The sequence below is a fragment of the Muscardinus avellanarius genome, assembly GCF_963383645.1.
Source record: "Muscardinus avellanarius genome assembly, chromosome: 8".
Taxonomy (NCBI): domain Eukaryota; kingdom Metazoa; phylum Chordata; class Mammalia; order Rodentia; family Gliridae; genus Muscardinus; species Muscardinus avellanarius.
This window is the reverse complement of record NC_137794.1, coordinates 51617062-51638857: the sequence shown is the minus strand read 5'-3', so window position 1 is coordinate 51638857 and position 21796 is coordinate 51617062. Positions and strand designations below refer to the sequence as shown.

At 36.2% G+C, this 21796-nt stretch overlaps 2 protein-coding genes across 2 annotated transcripts in view; one reads left to right on the top strand and one right to left on the bottom strand.

Moving 5' to 3' along the window:
- Nucleotides 1-21796, top strand: part of MMS22L (MMS22 like, DNA repair protein) — a gene marked incomplete at both ends in the record, with an annotated part of 132037 nt that overhangs the window by 84377 nt on the left and 25864 nt on the right. The window contains 2 exons of the mRNA XM_080700281.1: nt 16294-16487; nt 21544-21694. Of these exons, the coding sequence (XP_080556407.1) occupies nt 16294-16487; nt 21544-21694 (345 nt within the window). The remainder of the gene's footprint in view (nt 1-16293; nt 16488-21543; nt 21695-21796) is intronic.
- Nucleotides 13159-13509, bottom strand: LOC308266209 (prefoldin subunit 1-like; the record flags this gene model as incomplete). The annotated part of the gene is made up of 1 exon (XM_080700282.1): nt 13159-13509. The coding sequence occupies one exon, from the start codon at nt 13507-13509 to the stop codon at nt 13159-13161; it is 351 nt and encodes a 116-aa protein (XP_080556408.1).

Below are 21796 nucleotides of genomic sequence, written 5' to 3'. Positions count from 1 at the left end.
ACCTTTAGTTTAAAATTCTTAGGAAGACCTGAACAAGAAACTTATTTAGGATAGATAGGTGAGCTGTATTTATATCCCTTCCAGCTTCAGTGGCTACTCGGTTGCTTCAAACACAGCAATAGATGTTAAATACTGTCAACTATTAAACTGCTAAGTAAAAGACAAAGGTAGATCGTTTAAGAAGAGTACAGTGTCTCTGGGTTTACTTTCTCCTAATTGGCAAGGAACATGTATCCTCAGCTATATGTAAGTTCAAAAATGTTACTATGGAAACATGTGGAGGCTTTCTAAATGTACTCTGTGATGGAATCAGCTAAGACTGATGTTTATCTTAAACACGTATCTCGTCCAATATTTAAACCTAATGGACAAGATGTGTACCAGTTGAAAATGTAATATTTATCCAATCATTTCTATTCTATCAAGCTAGGCTCTAAAGCAATAGGTTGTACTCATAGAGTAATAAATTTTTAGTGCATTTGGAGATAAAGGCTATTGGTGGTGATTGCTTAAACTCTTTTGCTCAATCATCTGAATGGTGCAAATCAAAGCATTTTGTCAGACTGTGAGAAGTTTCACCCAGATATTGCTTCCCCCACACGCAGGTCACCATATAAATTACATTCACGGTTTTACAGCAGAGCTGGTGCTGGAAGTTAAATTGATGCCCAGTGGTGGAACTCGTAAAACATTTTCCTGTTAACACAACCAGGCAAAGTTGACATTGTTGATGGTGGGTTCGATCTAATAAACCATTGGTTCTAACAGTGATATTTCACTGTGTTTCAGGGGTGATGATGATACAAGTTTAGCTATCCAACAGTTCTTCCTCAATGACAGAGAATTAGCTCTACTGTCTATATTACCAATGTTGGGAAGAATAATAGTAGGTGGTGATTGGAGCCTAATGTAACCTCATATTCTGAAAGATGAATAACAAGAACAAACTTTGTAACTCAATATATACCTTTCTTCGTAAAGAAAAATGATTATTTTTTTCTCCAAAGAATATCTTATATATCATTTGGGAATTTGAAAATGTCTTATTGTTACTCAAGTATATAGACTGGTCCCTCCTTTCAGAATCTTACACAGAAACTTTGGGGAGGGGGTGTGTATTGAACCCAGGGGCATTTTACCTCTGAGCTATATACATAGCCTACAGCCCTTAAAAACAAAACAAAACAAAAAAATTGCTTGCTAAATTGCTGATGCTAGCCTCAAATTTGTGATCCTTCTGATTCAGCCTCCCCAGTATTGGGATTATAGGCATGTGCCACCATGTCTGGCTTTTATCAAGTTATAGACCACAGCAGCAGTCAACCTAAATACTTTTGGCCCATAAGAGTAAATTTCAGGAGTTAGTTTGCCAACTGTTTAAATAGTGGGTGCTGATTGTGTGTATGTGTGTGTGTGTGTGTGTGTGTGTGTGTGTGTGTGTGTGTGTCTGTGTCTGTGTTTTACTGGGAATTGAATCCAGGGGTATTCTGCCTCTGAGCCCCAGCCCTGTTTTTTATTCTTTATTTGGAAATAGGGTTTCACTAAGATGCAGAGGGCCTCACTAAGTAGCTGAGGCTGGCCAAGAACCTGTGATCCTCCCAGGTCCTGGAAGTACAAGCGCGCAAACCACACCTGGCTGTGAGTGCTATTTTAAGTTTTATTTTGAAATATTTATGCTTTGATTATAAAACTTCACAAAACTTCACCTTTTCTTGTTTGCAATAAATTAATTTTTGCCGCTTCTAATTACAATTCACTCAATGTTAACAGAGCCTTATTATTTTATCAGTATAAGCAGTAATTTTTCCAGTTCTTTATTGAAATAGTATCTTCTTCTGCAGCACTGTTGTACGTTCATATTCAGTTGGTGATCTTACTGTGGTTTGGTTCCATTTCACGAGATAGCTCAGATCTTTTACCTACCACTTTAACATTTTTTATCCCATGATAAGCATAATTTTTTAATGTAAAGAGTGAGAATTTTGATGTACAGATAAGTGTTATCAATGGTGCTATATAGATGAAACCTGTCATGTACAAATAGCATGAATCAGTCCTCAAGTATGCGAAACCAGATAAATCAGTTCATTTGCTGAAGCCTTGCAAAAAAGAAGTTAGTCCTGTAATAAAAGCCTTGGAAGCTCTCAGCCCTAGTAACAGAGCCTTACAGTAAACCCCACAGATCATTGACTCAGTGGATAATCTTTTAGGAAAACTTTTCCCCATCTTTCTTTTCCTTTCTTCTGGAGAACTGCAATAAAAATAATAACCAACATTTCTATAGAGAAGTGTGTGTGTTTTAAGTTTTTGGAGTAAACATGATTCAACACTAAAACATTTGTTTTAGTGTTAAATACTGCTTTGGTCTAAACAAGTTCATGCTTATATTTTGATGATTTATATGTATTGATTAGTTCAGCTTTTTCTATATAGAATCCAGATGACACATTCCTTCTAAATTAATGTATTTGGTACATAGAAGTTATTGTTGTGTTCTTCAAGCAGAGGAGGATCAACATGGGGAGGAGACATTGAGGGCAAGAGAATTCAGCATGAGAAATCACGAGAAAGCATTTACCTTGCACTTAGAAGGTGATTCTAAAGTGCCATAAAAGGTAGAAGAGAAGGGATGAGGGTCACATGTATATAATTTCAAGGGGTGTGCAGACTTATAAATATTGCTTAGGTACTCCGGGTTCAGCATTCTATTAAAGTGGCAACTAAGCTGTTACTTCTATTAGAGTTTGGTTATACTTTTGATGAAAAAGCTTTTTTTGAAAACATAAGTATTTTTGTAACACTTTGCTTGATGGGAGTGTTGGAAACCAAGAAAAAATTGTCATTGTTGGAGTTGGGGATTGGGTTTTAAATCTGCTAACACAATTGGCAGTGGTCAGTAGTGTCTGGTTGGTAATTTATTGCATATCTTGAGTGCAAAAGAAATATTGAGGATGCAGAATGCTTAAGAGGTTTTCAAAAAATTGTTTATCAAAGAACACTACTTTTCCCAGTGCATTAGCTGTTGTAATTATACATTGGTACAATCTGTTGACATCGAATTGGATTTGATTTAAATGGAAGGGGAAAAGAGACTGAACATTTTCAATATTTATTGATATATATAGTCCATTAAAGTAAATTATAGAGCAGATTTCACTGTGACAGGAACATTTGGGTTGATGAAGTTACGAATCAGCCAACATTACCATTAGACCTTTTCTTTTTAGGAATTTATTACCACCAATTAGGAAAAAATGCTTACAGATGGAATTTAGCCCTAATTTACTCGATCTGGAATATTTTACTTCAAAAATATTTGGATCTTTACCTTTAATAAAATGATTCCTACACTGGGCGTGGTGGCACACGCTTATAATCCCCATGCTTGGGAGGCGGAGACAGGAGGATTGTGCAGGTTCAAAGCCAGCTATGCTGGCTTAAAGACCCTGTTTCCAAATAAAAAGTATAAAATAGGTCTGGGAGGGTAGCCCAGAGGAAAAGGGCTTTCCAGGAACCCCAGTACCACCAAAATAATAAAATAAAGATTCCTGAGTTCTTTTGAAACAAAGTACATTTCCCCAGATAGCAGATACCAACCAACCCCATAGCTAAGATGTGGTAGAATGATTCAGAGTAGCACTGATTGTGTACTGCTTTGTTTAAGAAACACTGCTGAGAGGAGGAGAGCAAGGCTAGGTTTTAGAGTGCTTTCATTAATTAACTTTCAAAGATGAACTGCATAAACACACCTTTCGTCGAAAGAAAATTAAAATGAAATTTATTTAGAAAAAAGAGCTGCCAATTATTAATAAAATGTGAAAGCAGCAAGAACCAAGGGAAGTTTATTGGAAGTATATTAATATACACAAAATATCAGCATATATTTGATAATAGATATTCTGTGCTAAATAGGTAGAAAAATAGCTTTTCTTCAAAGGAGCCTTGTCTTTGCAATCCTTTTGTCTCGGTTTCTGATACTATGGATGGCTTCTAGGCAGCTTAAAACAGCTGTTTTGTCTAAGTCTGCTTTAACTTCATCGTACGTACTGCCCCCTAGGTTATATTTCCAATAAAATTCTTCATCTTCCTATACTCCAGTCTCAACTGTGATTTTCTTGAGATCAGGAATGCATCTTTTTCATCTTTGGATCCTTAATTTCTACAGAGTGCTTAGTATATAGTGTATACCTGTTCTTTAAAGGATAAGAAATCATGCCATAGCCATTTTTATTATGCTCAAGGATTCTGTAGGTCACAAATTTGGAAATCCAAAGACCTGTCTTATCTATTGTACTACGTCTAAGGCCTCAACTAGGGTGACCAGTGTCTGTGGGTCACTCAAAACAATGAGACTGGAGCAGCCTAAGCTGGAGAATCCAGTTCCTGTCTGTTTTCTTCTTAATTAGCATGCCTGATATCTGAATTAGAATGCCCTAAGATGAGGCTTAATTAGGAGTCTTGACCCAGTGCCACCTCTGTCTTCTCCAGCAGGTGATCTCAAAATATTGGGACTTTATCCATAGCATTTCAACATTTCAGCAGTTAGTTTTCCCAACAAATAATGCAGAAACTTCTTTTTGTAACTAAGCTTCAGAGTCACATAATGTCTGTTGCTCTCTGTTAGACAAAGCAGTCACAGAATTCCCCAGAATCAAGAAGTGTCAATCTGTGACCATGTTTTAAAAACTACACAGTAGCCGGACGTGGTGGCGCATGCATGTAATCTCCGAGCTTGGGAGGTGGAGACAGGAGGATTGCGCTGGTTCGGAGCCAGCCTCGCTGGCTTAAGAGACCCTGTTTCCAAATAAAAAGATATAAAATAGGTCTGGGAGTGTAACCCTGAGATAGAAGGGCTTCCAGGAACCCCAGTACCACCAGGAAAAAACAAAAAACTACACAGTAGTCAATGAATGATGGAATAACCAAAGCAATACACAGAGGGCGGGTTGGAAGGAGCAAAAGAGGAAGTAAATTAAAGATTGAGGTATGTTTCACATCACCAGGGATTACTGCTGAGATCAGTGGTTTCTGTTCCCAAATGAGGGCATGTTTCCTAAATACTCATGTTATTGCCCATATTTAAAATAAGTATAACTTTTTTTAGCTATCAATTCCTAAGGATTATTTTATCTCTTCTTTTTCTTATTTGAGAATTCTATATATAACACTGTGGATAGTTAAGTGCATGTGTGCTTTTCTAATTATACCATATCCATTTACAGTTGAAGAAGAGAACTATATTTGAAAACCCAAAAGACCAATATGGCAAATTTAGATATTTTATTAGAGATAAGTGTTATGTCATTGGTAGATAAATTATCTCAATTCTGACCATATCTAGTCTCAAGGACAAAGAATCTGGTTCTTGCTTAACTCATAATCCCTGCCATATGGTATTCAGGTAACAAGTAAACCTGGGAACTGACTAGTTTCACACTGTGGCTATGGTCTCCCCTGTCTCACTTTCATTCCTTACTTTGTTCCCACATACTTGTTATTCAGTTTGGAGGATGAGTCCTGGAATTTGGAGCCCTACTGAAAACAGACAGTACACAGTTACTGAGGCATTACCCCTTTGCAAACAAGTGCTCATGGTCAGGTGATTGATTATTCTGTTCTTTTAGAAAACTCTCATTCATAACATCTGTCTGCTGATAATTTCTTATGGGTTGCAATTCCAAAAAACTTTTAACACCATCCTTCATTGTGGCCTTTACTCTCAATCATTTCTTTGAAAATATCTTGAGGTACTTTATAGATTAATTACAGCTTTATCCTTAATGTTAGTACATTCAAAGTCATTACTTGTTGATCATAGATTAAATTCCCCTTCATCAACACCCAAAACAGAATAAGTGGCAAAAACAGAGACTGCAACAAAGTAAACATAATCAACTTTTGTAGTACAGTAGAGCACCCAGTTGCTGTTGTGCTAATAATGCTAATGCTTATGGGCCAGAGTTGCTCATGTTGGTCTTCCATGATCACTTTTATCAGAGAAGAGCATAAAATAGCACTCAAGTATGACAGAATATTGTGGAGAATAGTTTTATGTGTTTGTATATGTACAAATCGCATGTGTACATATTTCACCAGTTTGGGCGATTTTTGTTGCTAGATATTTAAATGTTTTAATGAGATTAGGCCATCCTTACCAGCTCTAAATTATATTGAGAACAAATTCTCAGGAAGAAAATTGTTAGGTATATAAGTTGGCTTTGTCTTAGTTGGCTTTCTTAACCTTTAAGAATGGTTTAATCATGGTAACTTTGGAGAGGGCATGGCCCTCCATAACCTGGACCCTGTCAATATTGTAGTCACATTTTCATCATTCCCCTACTTTACCTTTCATCCTCTAGTAATACTACATTATTTGTGATTCCCTTCTTGCACCATGGAATTTCATGTCACTGCATTTTATTCATATTTTTTCAACTTCCTGGAACTTTTTACATTATTTTTCAGTTAGCTAATATAACTTTCATAATAGTAATGACGTATTTCCTCTAAAAAGTCTTCAGTGAACCCTCATTTTATTTTTTGGTGGATTGACCAGCATTTAACTGTACATTCTTTTATGAGGAAAACCCATATTTGATTGCACCTTCTATGGTGCCTCATGTACTAAAGGATGCTGACACTAGATTGAGTCTGAATGTACTCTTGGACTCCAGGTCCATATTTCCAAAAAACTTTTTGGATATTTTTACTTAAATTTTCTGTTTTGAAATCAAATTGTATCCTCCATATGTAGTTATTAATTATTCCTCCTTTTATTTTCCTTTTCCCAAAACTTGGCAATAACATAGGCTATTTTATCCTCCCCCTTCCTAAGTACCAAGTAATTATTGTTGGCTTTCTTTTTCATCATAAAGTAAGGAAGTTTGTGCATGGTAGCTCCCATTGGATGCTCACAGAAGCTTTACTACTTGGTCTCCCCATCTCTATGCAGTTCCTTGCCATTACCAGATTAGTCTTTCCCAAACTTCTATTTTCATTATATCATTCCTTAGTTCAGAATTCTTCAGGAACTACCCTAACAATCAAATCTTTATTTTATTTTATTTTATTTTATTGGCGGTACTGGGGTTCCTGGAAGCCCTTCTATTTCTGGGCTACACTCCCAGACCTATTTTATATTTTTTATTTGGAAACAGGGTCTCTTAAGCCAGCAAGGCTGGCTCCGAACCAGTGCGATCCTCCTGTCTCCACCTCCCAAGCGCGGGGATTACAAGCGTGCGCCACCACGCCCGGCTTGATTTTATTTTTTAACAGGAGGATTTGCCTTAAACATTTTTGTATCTCTTATCTGAATACCTTTTTAAGAATTGAATAAACAAAACATTTTAATAAATTTTTATTAAATTTATTTTTAATGCTACTATAAAATTATGCATTGTAGTCAGAATGGTTATTTTTATTTACTTCATTTATTTACTTATTTATTTGATTACAGGGGACTGAACCCAAGGGCAATCTACCTCTGAGCTGTATCCCTAGACCTATTTATTTATTTACTTACTTATTTTAAAATTTGAAACATGATTTTGCGAAGTTGCTGAGGGTTGCACTAAATTGCTGAGGCTGGTCTTGAACCTGCAATCTCACCAAGCATATTTTTGTACCTTTAGAACTGGAGCTAAAGGTTATAGAAGTGGAATGTCTCCATAAGCCTAAGAGGTGGGACCTAATGGAAGAGAGATCACTGGGACGTGCCCTTACGAGAATATAAAACCTTGGCATGATGCTGCAGGCCTGTGATCCCAGTACATGGGGGGCTGAGATCAGAGGATCAAGGGCTGGAGGCCAGCCTCAGCAACTAAGCGAGGCCTTTGGAAGCTTAGTAAGACCCTGTTTCAAAATAAAAAATAAAATAGACTGGGGGTATACCTCAGAGGAAAAATGTCCCTGGATTCAGTCTCCAGTACCACGAAAGAGAGAGAATATAAGGATCCTGGCCTCTTCTCTATCCTTTGCTTCCCAGATTCCAAGAGATAACCAGGCTTTCTCCACCACATTCTCCACTAGGACCTACTGTGCTGTCGCAGCCCCAGCACACTAGGGCAAAGCAAACATGGACTGGAATCACGAGCCAACATAATCTTTCCTTCTTTAAGTTGATTGTCTCAGGTCTTTTGTCACAGAAAGGGAAAACTAACACAGACAGCTTTGTTTGTTATGTTCATCACTGGATTCCTAATTCATTCTTTTTTTTCTTGTCTTGCAAATTAACTCAATTGTGGGTCTTTGATTACATGCTTTGATTTTTGAGATTCCTATAGAATAATTAATACTCCCCAGAAGTATTAAACTTTTAATGTAGCATGTGGAATGCCAACTGGGGCTGGCAGTTAAATTACGTTGTAGCTATCTTTAAAAAGGCAACCTAACTGAGGGTGATGGGAAGGGGAAGAGGGAAATTCCCTAATGTACATGATGTATATTCACAAACATATAAAAGTCAATCACTAAGCCAAACATGAGAAGGAGGGAGGGGGAGGCAGTTGGGGAAGGGCTAAATGAGTGATGTGTGCATGTATGCCTCTACCATCTTGTACCCATTAAGATGTATAACTACAATGCACCAATAAAAAAATTTTAAAAAAGAACTTAGTATATAAATGAATGAAAATGCAGTATGACATTTGAAACATTATCTATTTGAATCATAAAATATTTGATACAACAATAGCAAAATGATGATGAATTAGGCCCTTGAAGCTCTTCTTACCTGGCTCTGCTGCTTATTACCCCAATGGCCCAGGCAATCCTCATTACCAAAAACAAACAAACAAACAAAAAAAACACTAAGTTATCTAGAGTCACAAAATGTTTCTCTCAGGCTCTTTCTTTCCTTAATGTTACACTGTATGTGACCAGAAGTGTTATCACTGGCTCTGCTTTTTACTTGTAAAAGTCCCTCTATAGCAAAACAGTCCACAGACTCCTTACCTGACTCTCATATGCATTCATTGGTCCACCACCCTTCACCCCCTGCTCCACATATGAATGGACACACAGCTGTACTGGGGTAACTGAAGTTCTTGCAAAGTAGGTCAGGTTGCTTATCACCCTGACTTCTGGTTTGTCACTTGTTGCTGATGACTTGAGCAGCATACACAGGGTGGGGAGTCAGACTAAAGCAACCGTTATCTCATAGGGTGACTTTGTAAGTCTCTTTATACCTGGAGGTTTGTTGTTGGTTTTGTTTTATGATTTTTTTTCAGTTGGGGATAGATTAAATGTTTTTCTTAGGGTACCTTCCAGCTTTAAAATATTGCTGTTGTCTTTCTGATAAAAAAAAAAGTCAATTACTCTGAATATGTTTTATTTTTTTCTGGGTAGTAAGGCAGATAATAGCCCTGTTTTACAGATGTTAACAAGTATAACAAAAAGATTTAAAGCATCTAAAGTTTTTCAGTGAATTTAACTGAAGCTAAATATCCTGGTACCCATTCAGTTTTCTGTTATATCAGTATGATACTTCCAGTAATCACTCATAGAGGTCTGTGATATGCTCATGTATGCCTATATCACTTGGTGTATTTCCTCTGCATCTCCTGAACAACTTTTTTTTTTTTTTTTTTTTTTTTTTGGTACTGAGAATTGAATACAGGAGAATTTACCTCTGAGCTACAACTTCAGCCTTTTTTTATTTAAACAGTCACTGGGTTGCTGAGGCTGGCCCCAAACCTCTGACCTTTCTGTCTCAGCCTTCCAAGTACTAGTACTAGAACTACTGGTGTGCATTACTGCACCCAACTTCAGAGCAACGTTTTAGCATACAATGTCCATTGTCTTTTTTTTATTAACATAGATTTTATAACTTGACACATTTGGAGTAGAGGTAAAAGAGGCATTCAATTGCTATTACTTTCTTATTTTCTGTACAAGATCCATCAGTGTATAGTGATTTTTTTCATTTTAAATTTTGTGGCATAGTAGATGAGAAATGTTAAACATGCAATTCCAAGTACCAGGAAAATAATATACAGGATGGCAACTTTATCAGTTACAGGAGAAGTAAGCATATTTTACAATTAGAAGGAAACCCATAAGCAGTAGTTCAGGAAATATTCCCAAAAGCCTACAGCTCAGAGACCAGGCTGACAGGGAGCCCCAGTAAGTACAGGATCCATTGCCTCTAATGAATGTCTGTGTGGAGGTGGGGGCAAGATGAAAAGTGATTATGTGAAACCAAGGCAAAAAATAGGCAGATGAAAACAGAAAGACAAACCTTGGGAAGCAGGGCTAAAGAGCAGTCAGATAGCGGAATCAGGAGTGCCCTTAAAGGCATCAGGAACCGAATGCCCTTGAACATAGTGAGGAAAGCAAGAGAAGTCAGGACAAGGCAGCTGAAGAAGAAGCAGGTCGACTCCTGGATCCCTGGGTGGTTCCATGTGGCATTCACACAGGTGGACTTACAAACACTTTTGAGGACATCATTTCATGTGCATTTTGCAGTAAGCCTGTTAAGTGGACATAGCAGTGGTGGTTCTTCCTGTTCACATATCTCCGAGTAGCTAGTAACCAGCAGTGTTACCCAGCACATTTACTTCTTTTTGTCTCAATTTCTGATTTATGTGATTTGAATAATTGTTTCTACCTCACAGGATGAGAATTAATGCTTATAAAACATTTGACATGGTGCTGGTCTCGTAGTAAATACCAGTAAATGCTAGATGTTGCTATTATTTCTACTATGAAAGCTGCAATTTGAATTACTTGACATTCAGCAAATTTATTTTCTACTGTGCAATTTTTCATCTTTTATAATGTAAAGTGGGCTGGTTACTCATTTGTATTTCCACGTGTGTATATTTCTAAAATGATTTTAACCCATGTGAAATCTGTCTTCACTCACATAAAACATTTGCCAAACATGTTGGGAGATTTTACATCTCTTCTGTTTTAGCTTTTAGTTTTTTATCAGAAATCACATTTTACCTTTTGCACAGTTAATCTGTTTTCATATTTTTCTAGTGGTTGTTGAAGAAGATAGATAATGTCATAAAATAGCCACTGCTTCTAGAACTGTACTATAATCTTTATAATGTGTATTTTTGTGTTTTATTTTACATTTTTGCTAGTGATGGTGCTTCTTTTAACATTTTTATTTTTTTTTTACTATCTTTTTTTTTTTTTTTTTTTTTTTTTTGCGGGTCTGGGGATGGAACCCAGAGGCATTTGACCTCCAAGCTACACCCCCAGCCCTATTTTTTATTCTTTATTTTGAAACAGGGTCTCACTGATTTGCGGAGGGCCTCACTAAGTAGCTGAGGCTGTCCACAAACCGCGATCCCGTCTCAGCCTCCTAAATGCTGGGATTACAAGCGTGCGCCACCACGCCCGGCTAACATTTTTATTTTATCAATGTACCTTTGTTAGATACTTGTGGTCACATCTCATATAATAAATTTATTTTCCAGTGCTTTTGTGTAGTTTTTCAATCCAGAAAATGTGATTTTACAAATTAGCTGTAGCTACATGGCTTATTTTTAACTCTTTAAAAGATTTGATTTTTCTTTCAAACTTCATCATGGTATATCCTTGGCATTTCCTCCATTTGTCACTATTTGATTTTTTTGTGTGTGTGAATGGAGGAATCATTATAAGATCTTAAATAAGTTTGTTCTGTTAATATAGTAGATAATCATTCTTATCCAGACTGATACAGATTAAACATTCAGACCATCAGGCAGAATTAGGTGTTCTGCATATTCCTGAGGTACATATTTCTTTTCAAATCCAAAATACTACATGGATGCACATTTCTAATGTAAATCTGGATTCTTAGGGTCATGTCTTACAGGCTTGCTGAAATTTCTTCAGCCTGAGTTAGAAGGGAGACAAAATTGTTAGTGTCTAATCCTTTTTAAATTGTGTGTGTGTGTGTGTGTGTGTGTGTGTGTGTGTGTGTGTGTGTGTTGGTATGTAAGAGTCAGATATAGGCTTAGACTGTGGGGCCAGTCTTTCTTAGCCCTGTGACATTTGGGCATATTATTTAACTTTCTGATTATCAGCTCCATCATCTACAAAGACTATCAATGAGCCATATTATAAAATTGTACTAAATTTTTACTTATTTATCTGATATGTAAAATATAAAAATTATGCATATTAGTTGAGTAACATCTGATGTTTCGATGCATGTATACATTGTGTAATACTTAAGTAACTTTAAAAATATCTAGCTCATTTATTGTTTTTTAAGGTGAAAACATTTTTCTAGCTTTTTGAAGTTTATATAACATAATTGTTATTTGTACTCACCTTATTATGTGGTCACATACTGGAACTTCTTATACTTACCTAAATAGAGCTAAAGATTCATTGGTCAAGTTTTCCCTATCTCTCCCTCCACCCTACACTTCCCAGCCTCTGGTAACCACCATTCTCCTCCCATCTTCTATAAGATCAATTTTCTTTTTATATTTCACATATGAGAGATATCATGTTGTTCTTGTCTTTCTGAACCTGGCTTGTTTCACTTAATAAAAATGGTGGTTTCACGTTCTATCCATGTTGTGGGAAATGACAGGATTTCTTTTTCATTACTGAATAGTGTTCCGTGGTGTGTGCACACCACATTTTCTTTATCCATTTATCAGTTGATAGACACTTAGGTTATTTCCATTTCTCTTTTTTAATTTTAATTTCTTTGAGTTTTGAGTATTTATTGTCCTTTAAGTTTATATAAGTTAGTTTTTAATAATGACTATGTCTAACACCTGGCTTACAACAAAATTCCTGAACACTGACTATGGGGCTCTCCTGAGTAGGGCAAGCCAGCTCTGCATCCCTCAGCTCGAGAAAAGCACACTGAGCAGAGTGGCATAGCAGTTTACACTGGTCTGACCAGCGCATCCGTGGCAGGCTCGGGCAGATGGTCTCTATCTGCCCGGCTCCCACCTTCCTCTCCTGGGGAGCTCATGGCTTGCCCGAGAGAAGAGTGCCCTGGCCAGGGCTTGCCAGACAGAGCCAAGGGAAAACATACAGGAGTGGGAATGAAAGGGGCTCAAAGGGATACAGGAAATGCGGGGTTACTAGGCTATCCAGGTAAAATGTCCATCCAGGCAGAGGGAGGCTGTTACTCTGCACAAGGCTCCTCTGCCCTCCCAGGATGAGTGGTCAGGAGAAAGCTTCGCCTAGAGGCTCCTACTGTGCCCTTCGTGCCATCAGCATCTCCCGAATGTTGTCCTCAGCTTCCTTAACACTTCGCTCCAGGTAGGACTTTTTCTGCTCTAGTTCTTTAATTTTTTCTTTTGCTATTTTCTGTTTCTCTAACAGCTGGTTGTGAATTACCTCCTTGGACTGAAGAATAAACATTCTTCCTACACCTTCTTCATACATGTTAGTCTCTGTATCTGTAAGATGCGCATGCTTTTTCGTTCTGTTTAGCTGTTCAATCTGTATATCTGCAAGCTTCACCTTCTGTTGAGTGTCAATAACTTTGGCTTGAAGCTCTGTGAAGGCCTTCTTCAACTCCAGGTCCATGGGGGCCGCCATCTTGGTGTACTCTCCGCGCCTGCGTGTTGGGAAAAGGTTGGGGGGGAGCGCCTCGAGGGAGGACCTTAATTTTAATTTTTAAAATTTTTATTAGTGCATTGTAGTCATACGTCTTAATTGGAGTACAAGATGGTAGAAGCATACATGGCAGACATTACCCATTTAGCCCTTCCCCAGTTCCCACCCCCATTCCCTCCCTTTCCCTCCTTCTAATGTTTGGCTTAGTGATTGACTTTGATGTTTTGAATGTACTCATGTACTTTAGGGAATGTCCCTCTTTCCTCCTCCTCTCCCCCTCAGCTAGGTCACCTTATTTGCTCATGTATGGTTTTTTTTTTCTTCATCTTGGCTCTTATGAATAGTGCTTCAATGAACATGGAGTACGGATATCGCTGTGATATACTGATTTTATTTCCCTTGGACATACTTAACCATGGGATTGCTTTATCACATGTTGTTCTGTTTCTCATTTTTTGTGGAACATCTATACTGTTTTTCATAATGGCTGTGCTAATTTATATTCCCACCATCAGTACATAAGAATTCCCTTTTTTCTAGCACTTGTTATCCTTGTTCTTCTTAATAATATCCCTTATTTTTAGAATGAATTTACAGCTCATTGTGATTTTGATTTGCATTTTTCTGATGATGTTTAGTATATTTTCATGTGTCAGACATTTGTATGTCTTCTTTTAAGAAATGCCTATGAAGGTCTATTTATAATTTTTAATTGGTTTGGTTTTTTTGCTATTCAGTTTTGGAATTTCTTACATATTCTGGACATAACCACCTTGTTAGATATACAGTTTTCCAAATAATCTTCTCTTATTCTGATGGTTGTCTCTTATGATTCCTTTGCTGCACAAATAGTTATTTGCTTGCTTGATATAATTCCATTTGTCTATTTTTGCTTTTATTTCCTGCATTTTAGGAGTCTTATCCAAAACCTTGTCCATTCCAATGTCCTGAAGTGTTTTCTCTTTCTAAGTTTCTTTTAGTAGTTTCAAAGTTTCAGGTTTTATATGTAAGCCTTTAATCCATTTTGAGTTGCTATTTGTTACTTTTGAGAGCTAGGGGTCTGATTTTTTAATTAAAAGAATTTCAGACACATTAAGACTGATCAGAAATGTTGCTCCTTCCTAAGGAATAGGCTGTAGTGGATAAAATAAGTTATTTAGAAATAGTAAACAATATTTATCCTACCCAAGTGAAATGTATTCTTTGTTATCCTTTAAAACCAATATACTCCCCCCCAAAAAAAAAAAAACTGTAAAAGACAGTGGAAATGGTAGTTTTATTTTACTTGTAATTTGGTGTATAGGAATGTACTCTTGAACTTTGCTCTGTTGACATAGGAAGTTGAGTTAGTTGCAAATTAATTTTAGTAATTTATTATTTGTTTCATTTCAAGCTAATGGACCTAAAATGGTCTCTAGCTACTAATTCAAGTGAAAACATCTCAGGCAGGTTTTTACACAGGAAGGACATAGTACATATTTGGTTAGCTTTTATGAAATTTGCTCTTTCCCTGGGTATTTATATTACTTTCTTCAGAACTCTAAGTAGTGCCCCATGATTATGCAGGATTTCCAATGTAAAGGGTCATGAGGTCCTAGAATTTTACCCTTGTGTGTGCACTTATATGACATGTTCTAAGATGTGTTCTTGGAACCAATATGATTGTTTTATGAAATTGCAATAGGTACATCTATTAGTTCTTTGTTTTGTATAGTTCTTTGGAGTGTCTACTTCTCCTTGATAAAATCTGTGTAAATATATCTAGAGTACTGTATTGGGACAAATACAATATTTCTTTTTTTAAGTACTGATTGTTTTGTGGAATACATTTTTGTCAAAGGAAGTCTTCAGCTTCATTTATTTAGTTAGTTAATTTTTTTTTACTTCCTTCTGTATAATTGAACAAAATGAGTGAGAGAATGGTATCCATACAGTTATGGCAACTCTAAGTTGATCTGGCAGTGTGATATAAATAGAAGCAGTCGTAATAACATGGCTGTATGTTTAATACATCATATAACTAATTGCTGGGTTTGTTGCATAAATGAATTCTCTTCCAGATCACTAAGAAATCTCTTAGTGTTTCTCCTTACTTAATTTCCTGCAGATATGTCCTATAAAGGCCAAGAGACGACTAGATTTTCAAATTAAGTCAGCAACAAGGGTGATAAGATGATAAATCAAAATTTAAGGAAGTAATGAATTATGGTGAACAACTTTTTATTGTTTATTATAGTCTACTATGTGAAAAATGGACATTTTTGGTCCAGGGTACTAAGACTGTCCAGTAGTTTGTGTAATAGCATTAGTGTCTTTTCTAAACAAGAACAATTTTTTTACTTAAAAGACCAAACATAGCCAAATATACTTATATTCTTCTGGTATATATCTTTCATAATATCCTCAAGAGAAAATGTTTTAAGAAATCGTTTTCATGTCTACATTATAAATAAAATCACTTGTCATACATCAGTTGCAAAATGCAGTCCTTCATCCTGAAGCTGCTTGTTTCTCATTTGGATCTGACATATTAAAAAGCATATAATTAATGGTTGACATTAGTAATTAACATTAACTTTATGGTGCTTAATATGCCATTATTCATCCATCAAATAACCAGAGATGCATTATGTCTTGGCATAAAGGTTTTAATTATATAAAGGTCCTTCAGTTTTCATATGATATAAATTTTAAAAAGCCAGAAATTATTTCAAGAAGAGTCTCTGAGTATTTCTTGGGTGTTAGCAGTATTTTTATTTCTTTTAGGAGTATTCATCAACAATTGTGTCAGGAACTTCAAAGGGAGAATGTGGACCTAATACTGCAGTCTTCATTATCGGCTAAAGAGCGCCATCTTGCTGCAATTTCCAGCGCACTGTGGAAACACTTCTTTTCCTTTTTGAAGAGTCAGAGGATGGCACAGATTGTGCCTCTCTCGCAACTTGCAGATGCAGCTGCAGGTCAGCATTAATTGTTAATTTGTTAATTATTTTTTCTTTTCCCAGACTCTTTGTATTTTCCTGTTTGGTAACAAACTCTTGCTTTGTATCCGTAATTAGTATTTTGACTGCCACAATAATGAAAAGAATTATGTATTTTTAAATTGGGATCCCTTTAGCTTATTTAAACTAAAAATTAAATGCTTTTTGCTAAAAATATTGTTAATTTTCAATCTTAAAAATATTGCATGTGCATAAGCTTATGCTTTTGAAAAGAAATGTGCAACTAGTTACATCTAATTCAAGTAGTTTATTTTCAAATTGTGCAAGCAGATGTATAGGTATCACAAGGTTAATTTGCATAAAGAGCAAAAGAATATAGAATAAATACCACTTCAACACCACGAGGATGAGATCGGAATGGCATTGACTATATAGAATGCTATTATGCTGACTTCAAGTAGAATGTTTTAGTTTGTAATTATTTACTTAATTTCATTATTGGCCTAAGAGCATTTCATTAGGATTAGGGGAATCGGAATAATACAAAATTATAGGCAGTATTTTGAAAATATTTGCATATATGTAGTTCTCTAAGAAGAAATCAGGGCGAGAATTAGGCAAGGGCTAATTAGGTGATGTGTGCGTGTATGCCTCTACCATCTTGTACTCCATTAAGATGTATGACTACAGTGCACCAGTAAAAAATTTTAAGAAGGAAGAAATTATTATCTTTATCAAAGGGATATTTTTCTCCAAATGTATATGTATTAAGTACTGAATAAAGATCAGTATGGTTATTACATGTATTTAAGAAAAGTTTTTTAAAAAGGAATTTAATGTATTTAAATGTAATGCTTTTAAAACCTAAGACCTAAACCAACATATATTTTACCCTGGTATAAATTAGGAAAGCAGAGTTAAGAGCAATTATTACATAAAGGACTGAATAATATAAATTTGGAAAGATTGAATTCTGGTAGCACTTTTGTAGTTAAGACTTTTTGTAATGATAGACTGAAGGATTATGAGGATTATGACAGGGTGATGGTTTTCAACTACTGTAATGTCTGTGAAAATAAATACTGATATTCAATCAGTTGAATCAAAGCAGTCATTAGTAGTCAATATGACTTATCTTTCTTATATTACATCATTCTCGTTGCCAATCAGTCAACAAAAATAAATTTCATCAGTTTACTCAGTGCTGTCTCAGGTTCTTAAAAGAAACGATATATAAATATGAAGCAAAATGTGTGGATTTGGGATTTGATATTTCAAATAGACTTGATAATTTAGGAGGGAATGATTTTTGTATTTAAAAAAGAGCACTAAAGCGGGGTATAGTGGCATACACCTATAATTCCACGTTAGCAACTTAGACCCTCAGCAGTGAGATGCTGTTTCTTTCCCTTTCTTCCTTCCTTCCTTCCTTCCTTCCTTCCTTCCTTCCTTTCTTTCTTTCTTTCTCTCTCTCTCTCTCTCTTTCTTTTTTTCTTTCTTTCTCTTTTTTTTGAGATCCTGTTTCAAATTAAAAATAAAAAGGGCTAAAGTTGTGGCCTGCTGGTAGAATACCCCTGAGTCCAATCCCCAGTACTGAAAAACAAAGAAGCACCGAATACCCAGTTTTATAGACATTGTGAACCAATACCAATGGATAAAAAAGAAAGAGACCACCTATTCACATAAAGCTTATAGTTTAATGGGAGAGAAAGCCAAAATAATGAATAAATTTTTAAAATATATGATATGTTATATGGCAGTAAATGCTGTAGAAAGAAGTGAAAATACAGAAGGGGATAGGTAAGACTAGGGGAACACTTAAATAGTGTGCTCTGGAAGACCTCAGTAATAACATTTGAGCAAAGACCTGAAGGAAGTGAGAGATCATGCTGTCCAGAAGTCCAGAGGGAAGCAACCAAGGTAAGAAAGGGTGAGAGAACTCAGGTGTGGTCAAGAAGCTCACTGTGTTCTCTCTTATAAAAGTAGAAACTTTTACTTTGAAATTAGAAGTTCATAGCTGGGTGTGATGGTGCACGCTTGTAATCCCAGCAGTTGGGAGGCTGAGACAGGAGGATTGCAGTTCAAGGACAGCGTCAGCTACTTAGTGAGGCCCTTTGCAATTCAGTGAAACCCTGATTCAAAATAAAGAATAAAAAACAGGGCTAGGGGTGTAGCTTGGAGGTAGGATGCCCTTATGTGCCATAAGAAAAGAAATTAGAAGTTCATGGTAAGTTTGGAGCAGAGGAATGATGTGGTCTTTTAAGGCTGATAAGTTGACAAAGGACAAAGGAGGGTAAGGGAGCAGTAGGGAGGCCAGTCAGGGAGCATTTCCAGCAACCTAGAAGGTAGAGCTGATAGAATTTGCTGAGTAGAAAAGGTAAAGTAACTAAAGCAGTTAATAAAAGGAGAAAGTGCAACTATAGCTATTTGCTTAGATGAGGAAGCTTATGGCAGGAATAGACTTTCTGAGAAAAAACTACAATTTTCCATTTTGGACACTTTTTTAGGTGTCAGTTAAACTCCAGATAGATACATTAAATAGGAACTTGGGTAATAAGACTAAGATTTAGGGAAGAAATCTAAGGTGGAAATAAAAATTTGGAAGCTTTCCATGTGTAGATAATCTTTATAGCCATGAAACAGAATGAGATCACTCATATTTTAAATATGGTTGAAAAAAAGTTTGAGGACTGGGCCATCGTATGTTTCTATGTTGATATTTGTAGAATAAGGAGAAACAAGAAAGGATTCTGGAAAGAAGTACAGGTAAGAAGAAAACCAAGAAAGCGTGATACTCTGATGACCAGGAAGGGAGAGATGATCAACATCAGCTAAAATTATGTAAGATGAGGTCTGAAGTTGATAATTGCATTTAACAAAAAAGAAGTTGGTGACCTTGAAGAGTAATTTTTGTGTGATAGAGAATCAATAAACTGGAAATAATTCAAGACAAAGTGTGGAAAGAATTACAAACAAATGTATATAAATATTTTTAAACATCACTGTTTAGGAAAAATAGAAATGTGAGTTGTAGAGGGAAATAGAGTAAAAAAAGAGAAGGGTTGGTTTTTATTTTTCAACAATGTTGGAGAAGTTTCTGTGTTTTTAATGCTGACAATACTCCACAATCAAGAAAAATTTGATGGTTCAAGAAAGTTACTTTTACGCCGGGCATGGTGGCACACACTTGTAATCCCTCCTCTTGGGAGGCAGAGACAGAAGGATGGCACAGGTTTGAAGCCAGCCTTGCTGGCTTAAGAGACCCTATTTCCAAATAAAATATATTTAAAAAAAAAAAATAGGTCTGGGAATGTAGCCCAGAGGTAGAAGGGTTCCATCCTCAATATCACCAAAAAAAAAAAAAAAGTTACTTTTAGCGCAAAGAGAAGATAGGGTCCCATAATAGGACTTAGTTCAGTTATAGTTGCAGAAGAGGAGGCAGAATAAGTGGGCCCTGATGGAGGTAGGCAGGCAAATGTGGTAGGAGCTTATGACATTTTCTGTCTGATGTTTATCAGTTCTCTGAAATACTAAGCTCATTAGCTGAAAGCAAGGACGGTAGAAGTTGCTGGCTTTTAAAGAAAAAGGTGAAACGTTATGTAATAGTTACTTAGGATAAAAGACTGAATGGACTAGGGGAAAGTGGTAGGATTGCGGGCCAACTGTTAGGGCCTACTTGAAGTTTGTAGTCATAAATTTAATGTCAGTCAGTGTTGTTCTCAGTCATTTATTCTGGTGCAGGCGCAGGTACACATGGGAAGGGGGCCAAGAAATGAAATTAAACAAGTGAGGCTTTTCTAGGCAAGTGCAGTGAATCAAGAAAGGAACGTGGAAGTTGTGATATACATAAGTGAGTGTATTAATAGACCGTGCAACCAAGCTGCCTAAAAAAGGCAAAGGAAGAAATGAGGGCAGGGAAGGAGAAAGGGAAAGCTTGTGGGGTCTGTAGATTGTAGACTCTGAGGAAATCAAAGGATTATTGGAGTGGGGTGGGGGTCCTAAGCCAGGAGAGTTGTAAAGCAAAAAGTGGGGCATTTGAAAGTGAAATTATGGAGAGATTATAATTATTGCTAATGCCAATAATTATAAGGGTCTCTGCGTCACTGAAGGAATGGAGGCTGAAGTCGATTGGAGGACATTGGTGGAGAGGAGTTTCAAGAAATTGAAAAGCCACAATAATAGAAAACAAATTATAAAGGACATGACAGGGTTGCTGTCGCAGAGAATAATAGTGAACTACAATCTACAAGAAATGAGGGAAGGTAAACTATGGAGGTCTAAGTGCAACTAGAAATAGAAGAGTTAGTGGCTGGTAGAACCTGATAATATATATGAGACTTGAAGCTAAGAGTTTTAGGGAGGAGGAAAAATGGTCTGGAAGCAGCAATGTGGACCAAGAAATAAACCCACCATATTTGCAGGTGAAATGCTATCAAGGAGGAGGGGGAATAAATAGCTACCGGTTGAGAAAACCACATAGGAGATAGTGTCTATGTAACAGTTGATTGATGGACATAAATTATACAGTAAAATTTACTTCATGGATTCCACAGGAAATCATAAAGTATATTTGTTTAACCTGGTCATTAAAGAATTCTAGTTTCTAGGCTTTGTGAGTGCTGAAGAAAGTGGTGCCATTGATTATAGGAGATTATTATTTGATAGCAAAGAATGTCGTGTGAGTGTCTAAGGTAAAAGTGAGCTATTCACCCATGGCAGATGGCCAGTAAATTTGCCTAATGAGAAAAAAGAGTAGATACTGGAAATATATATGTATTCATTTAGGTATTATATTTATTATATATTAAGTGGGTCTTTGAATGGTGGGAGCACATTAGCAGAAATCTCAGGCTTGATTTGAAGGATTCATTATAGACCCATAATGATTATTACCGAGATGGATCCTTTAGACCCTTTCTAGAAATTTCTTTGACAACATTAATTTAGTTCATGTTTAACTTTATTTTTATTATACATTTCTAGTTGTGATATTCATTATTTGGTATATTTTTGTCAATATTATATAATTTTCAGGAGTTTGAATTTTTTTCAATTTCTCTCATTTTAAATTTAGATTTTACTTTGCTAGCTGTGGACATGCCAAGCTCAGCTCCATTAGATCTCCAGCCTCAGCCAGTTATATCAATAATTCAACTTTTTGGTTGGGATGATATCATCTGCCCCCAAGTTGTAGCAAGATATTTAAGTCATTTGCTACAAAATAGGTATGTACTTTTATTTCAGATATATACATTAATGCAAATCCTGATAGATGAGTACCCTGGGAAGGTAAGAATTTTCTCAAGTGAACACCAGTCTTCACTACA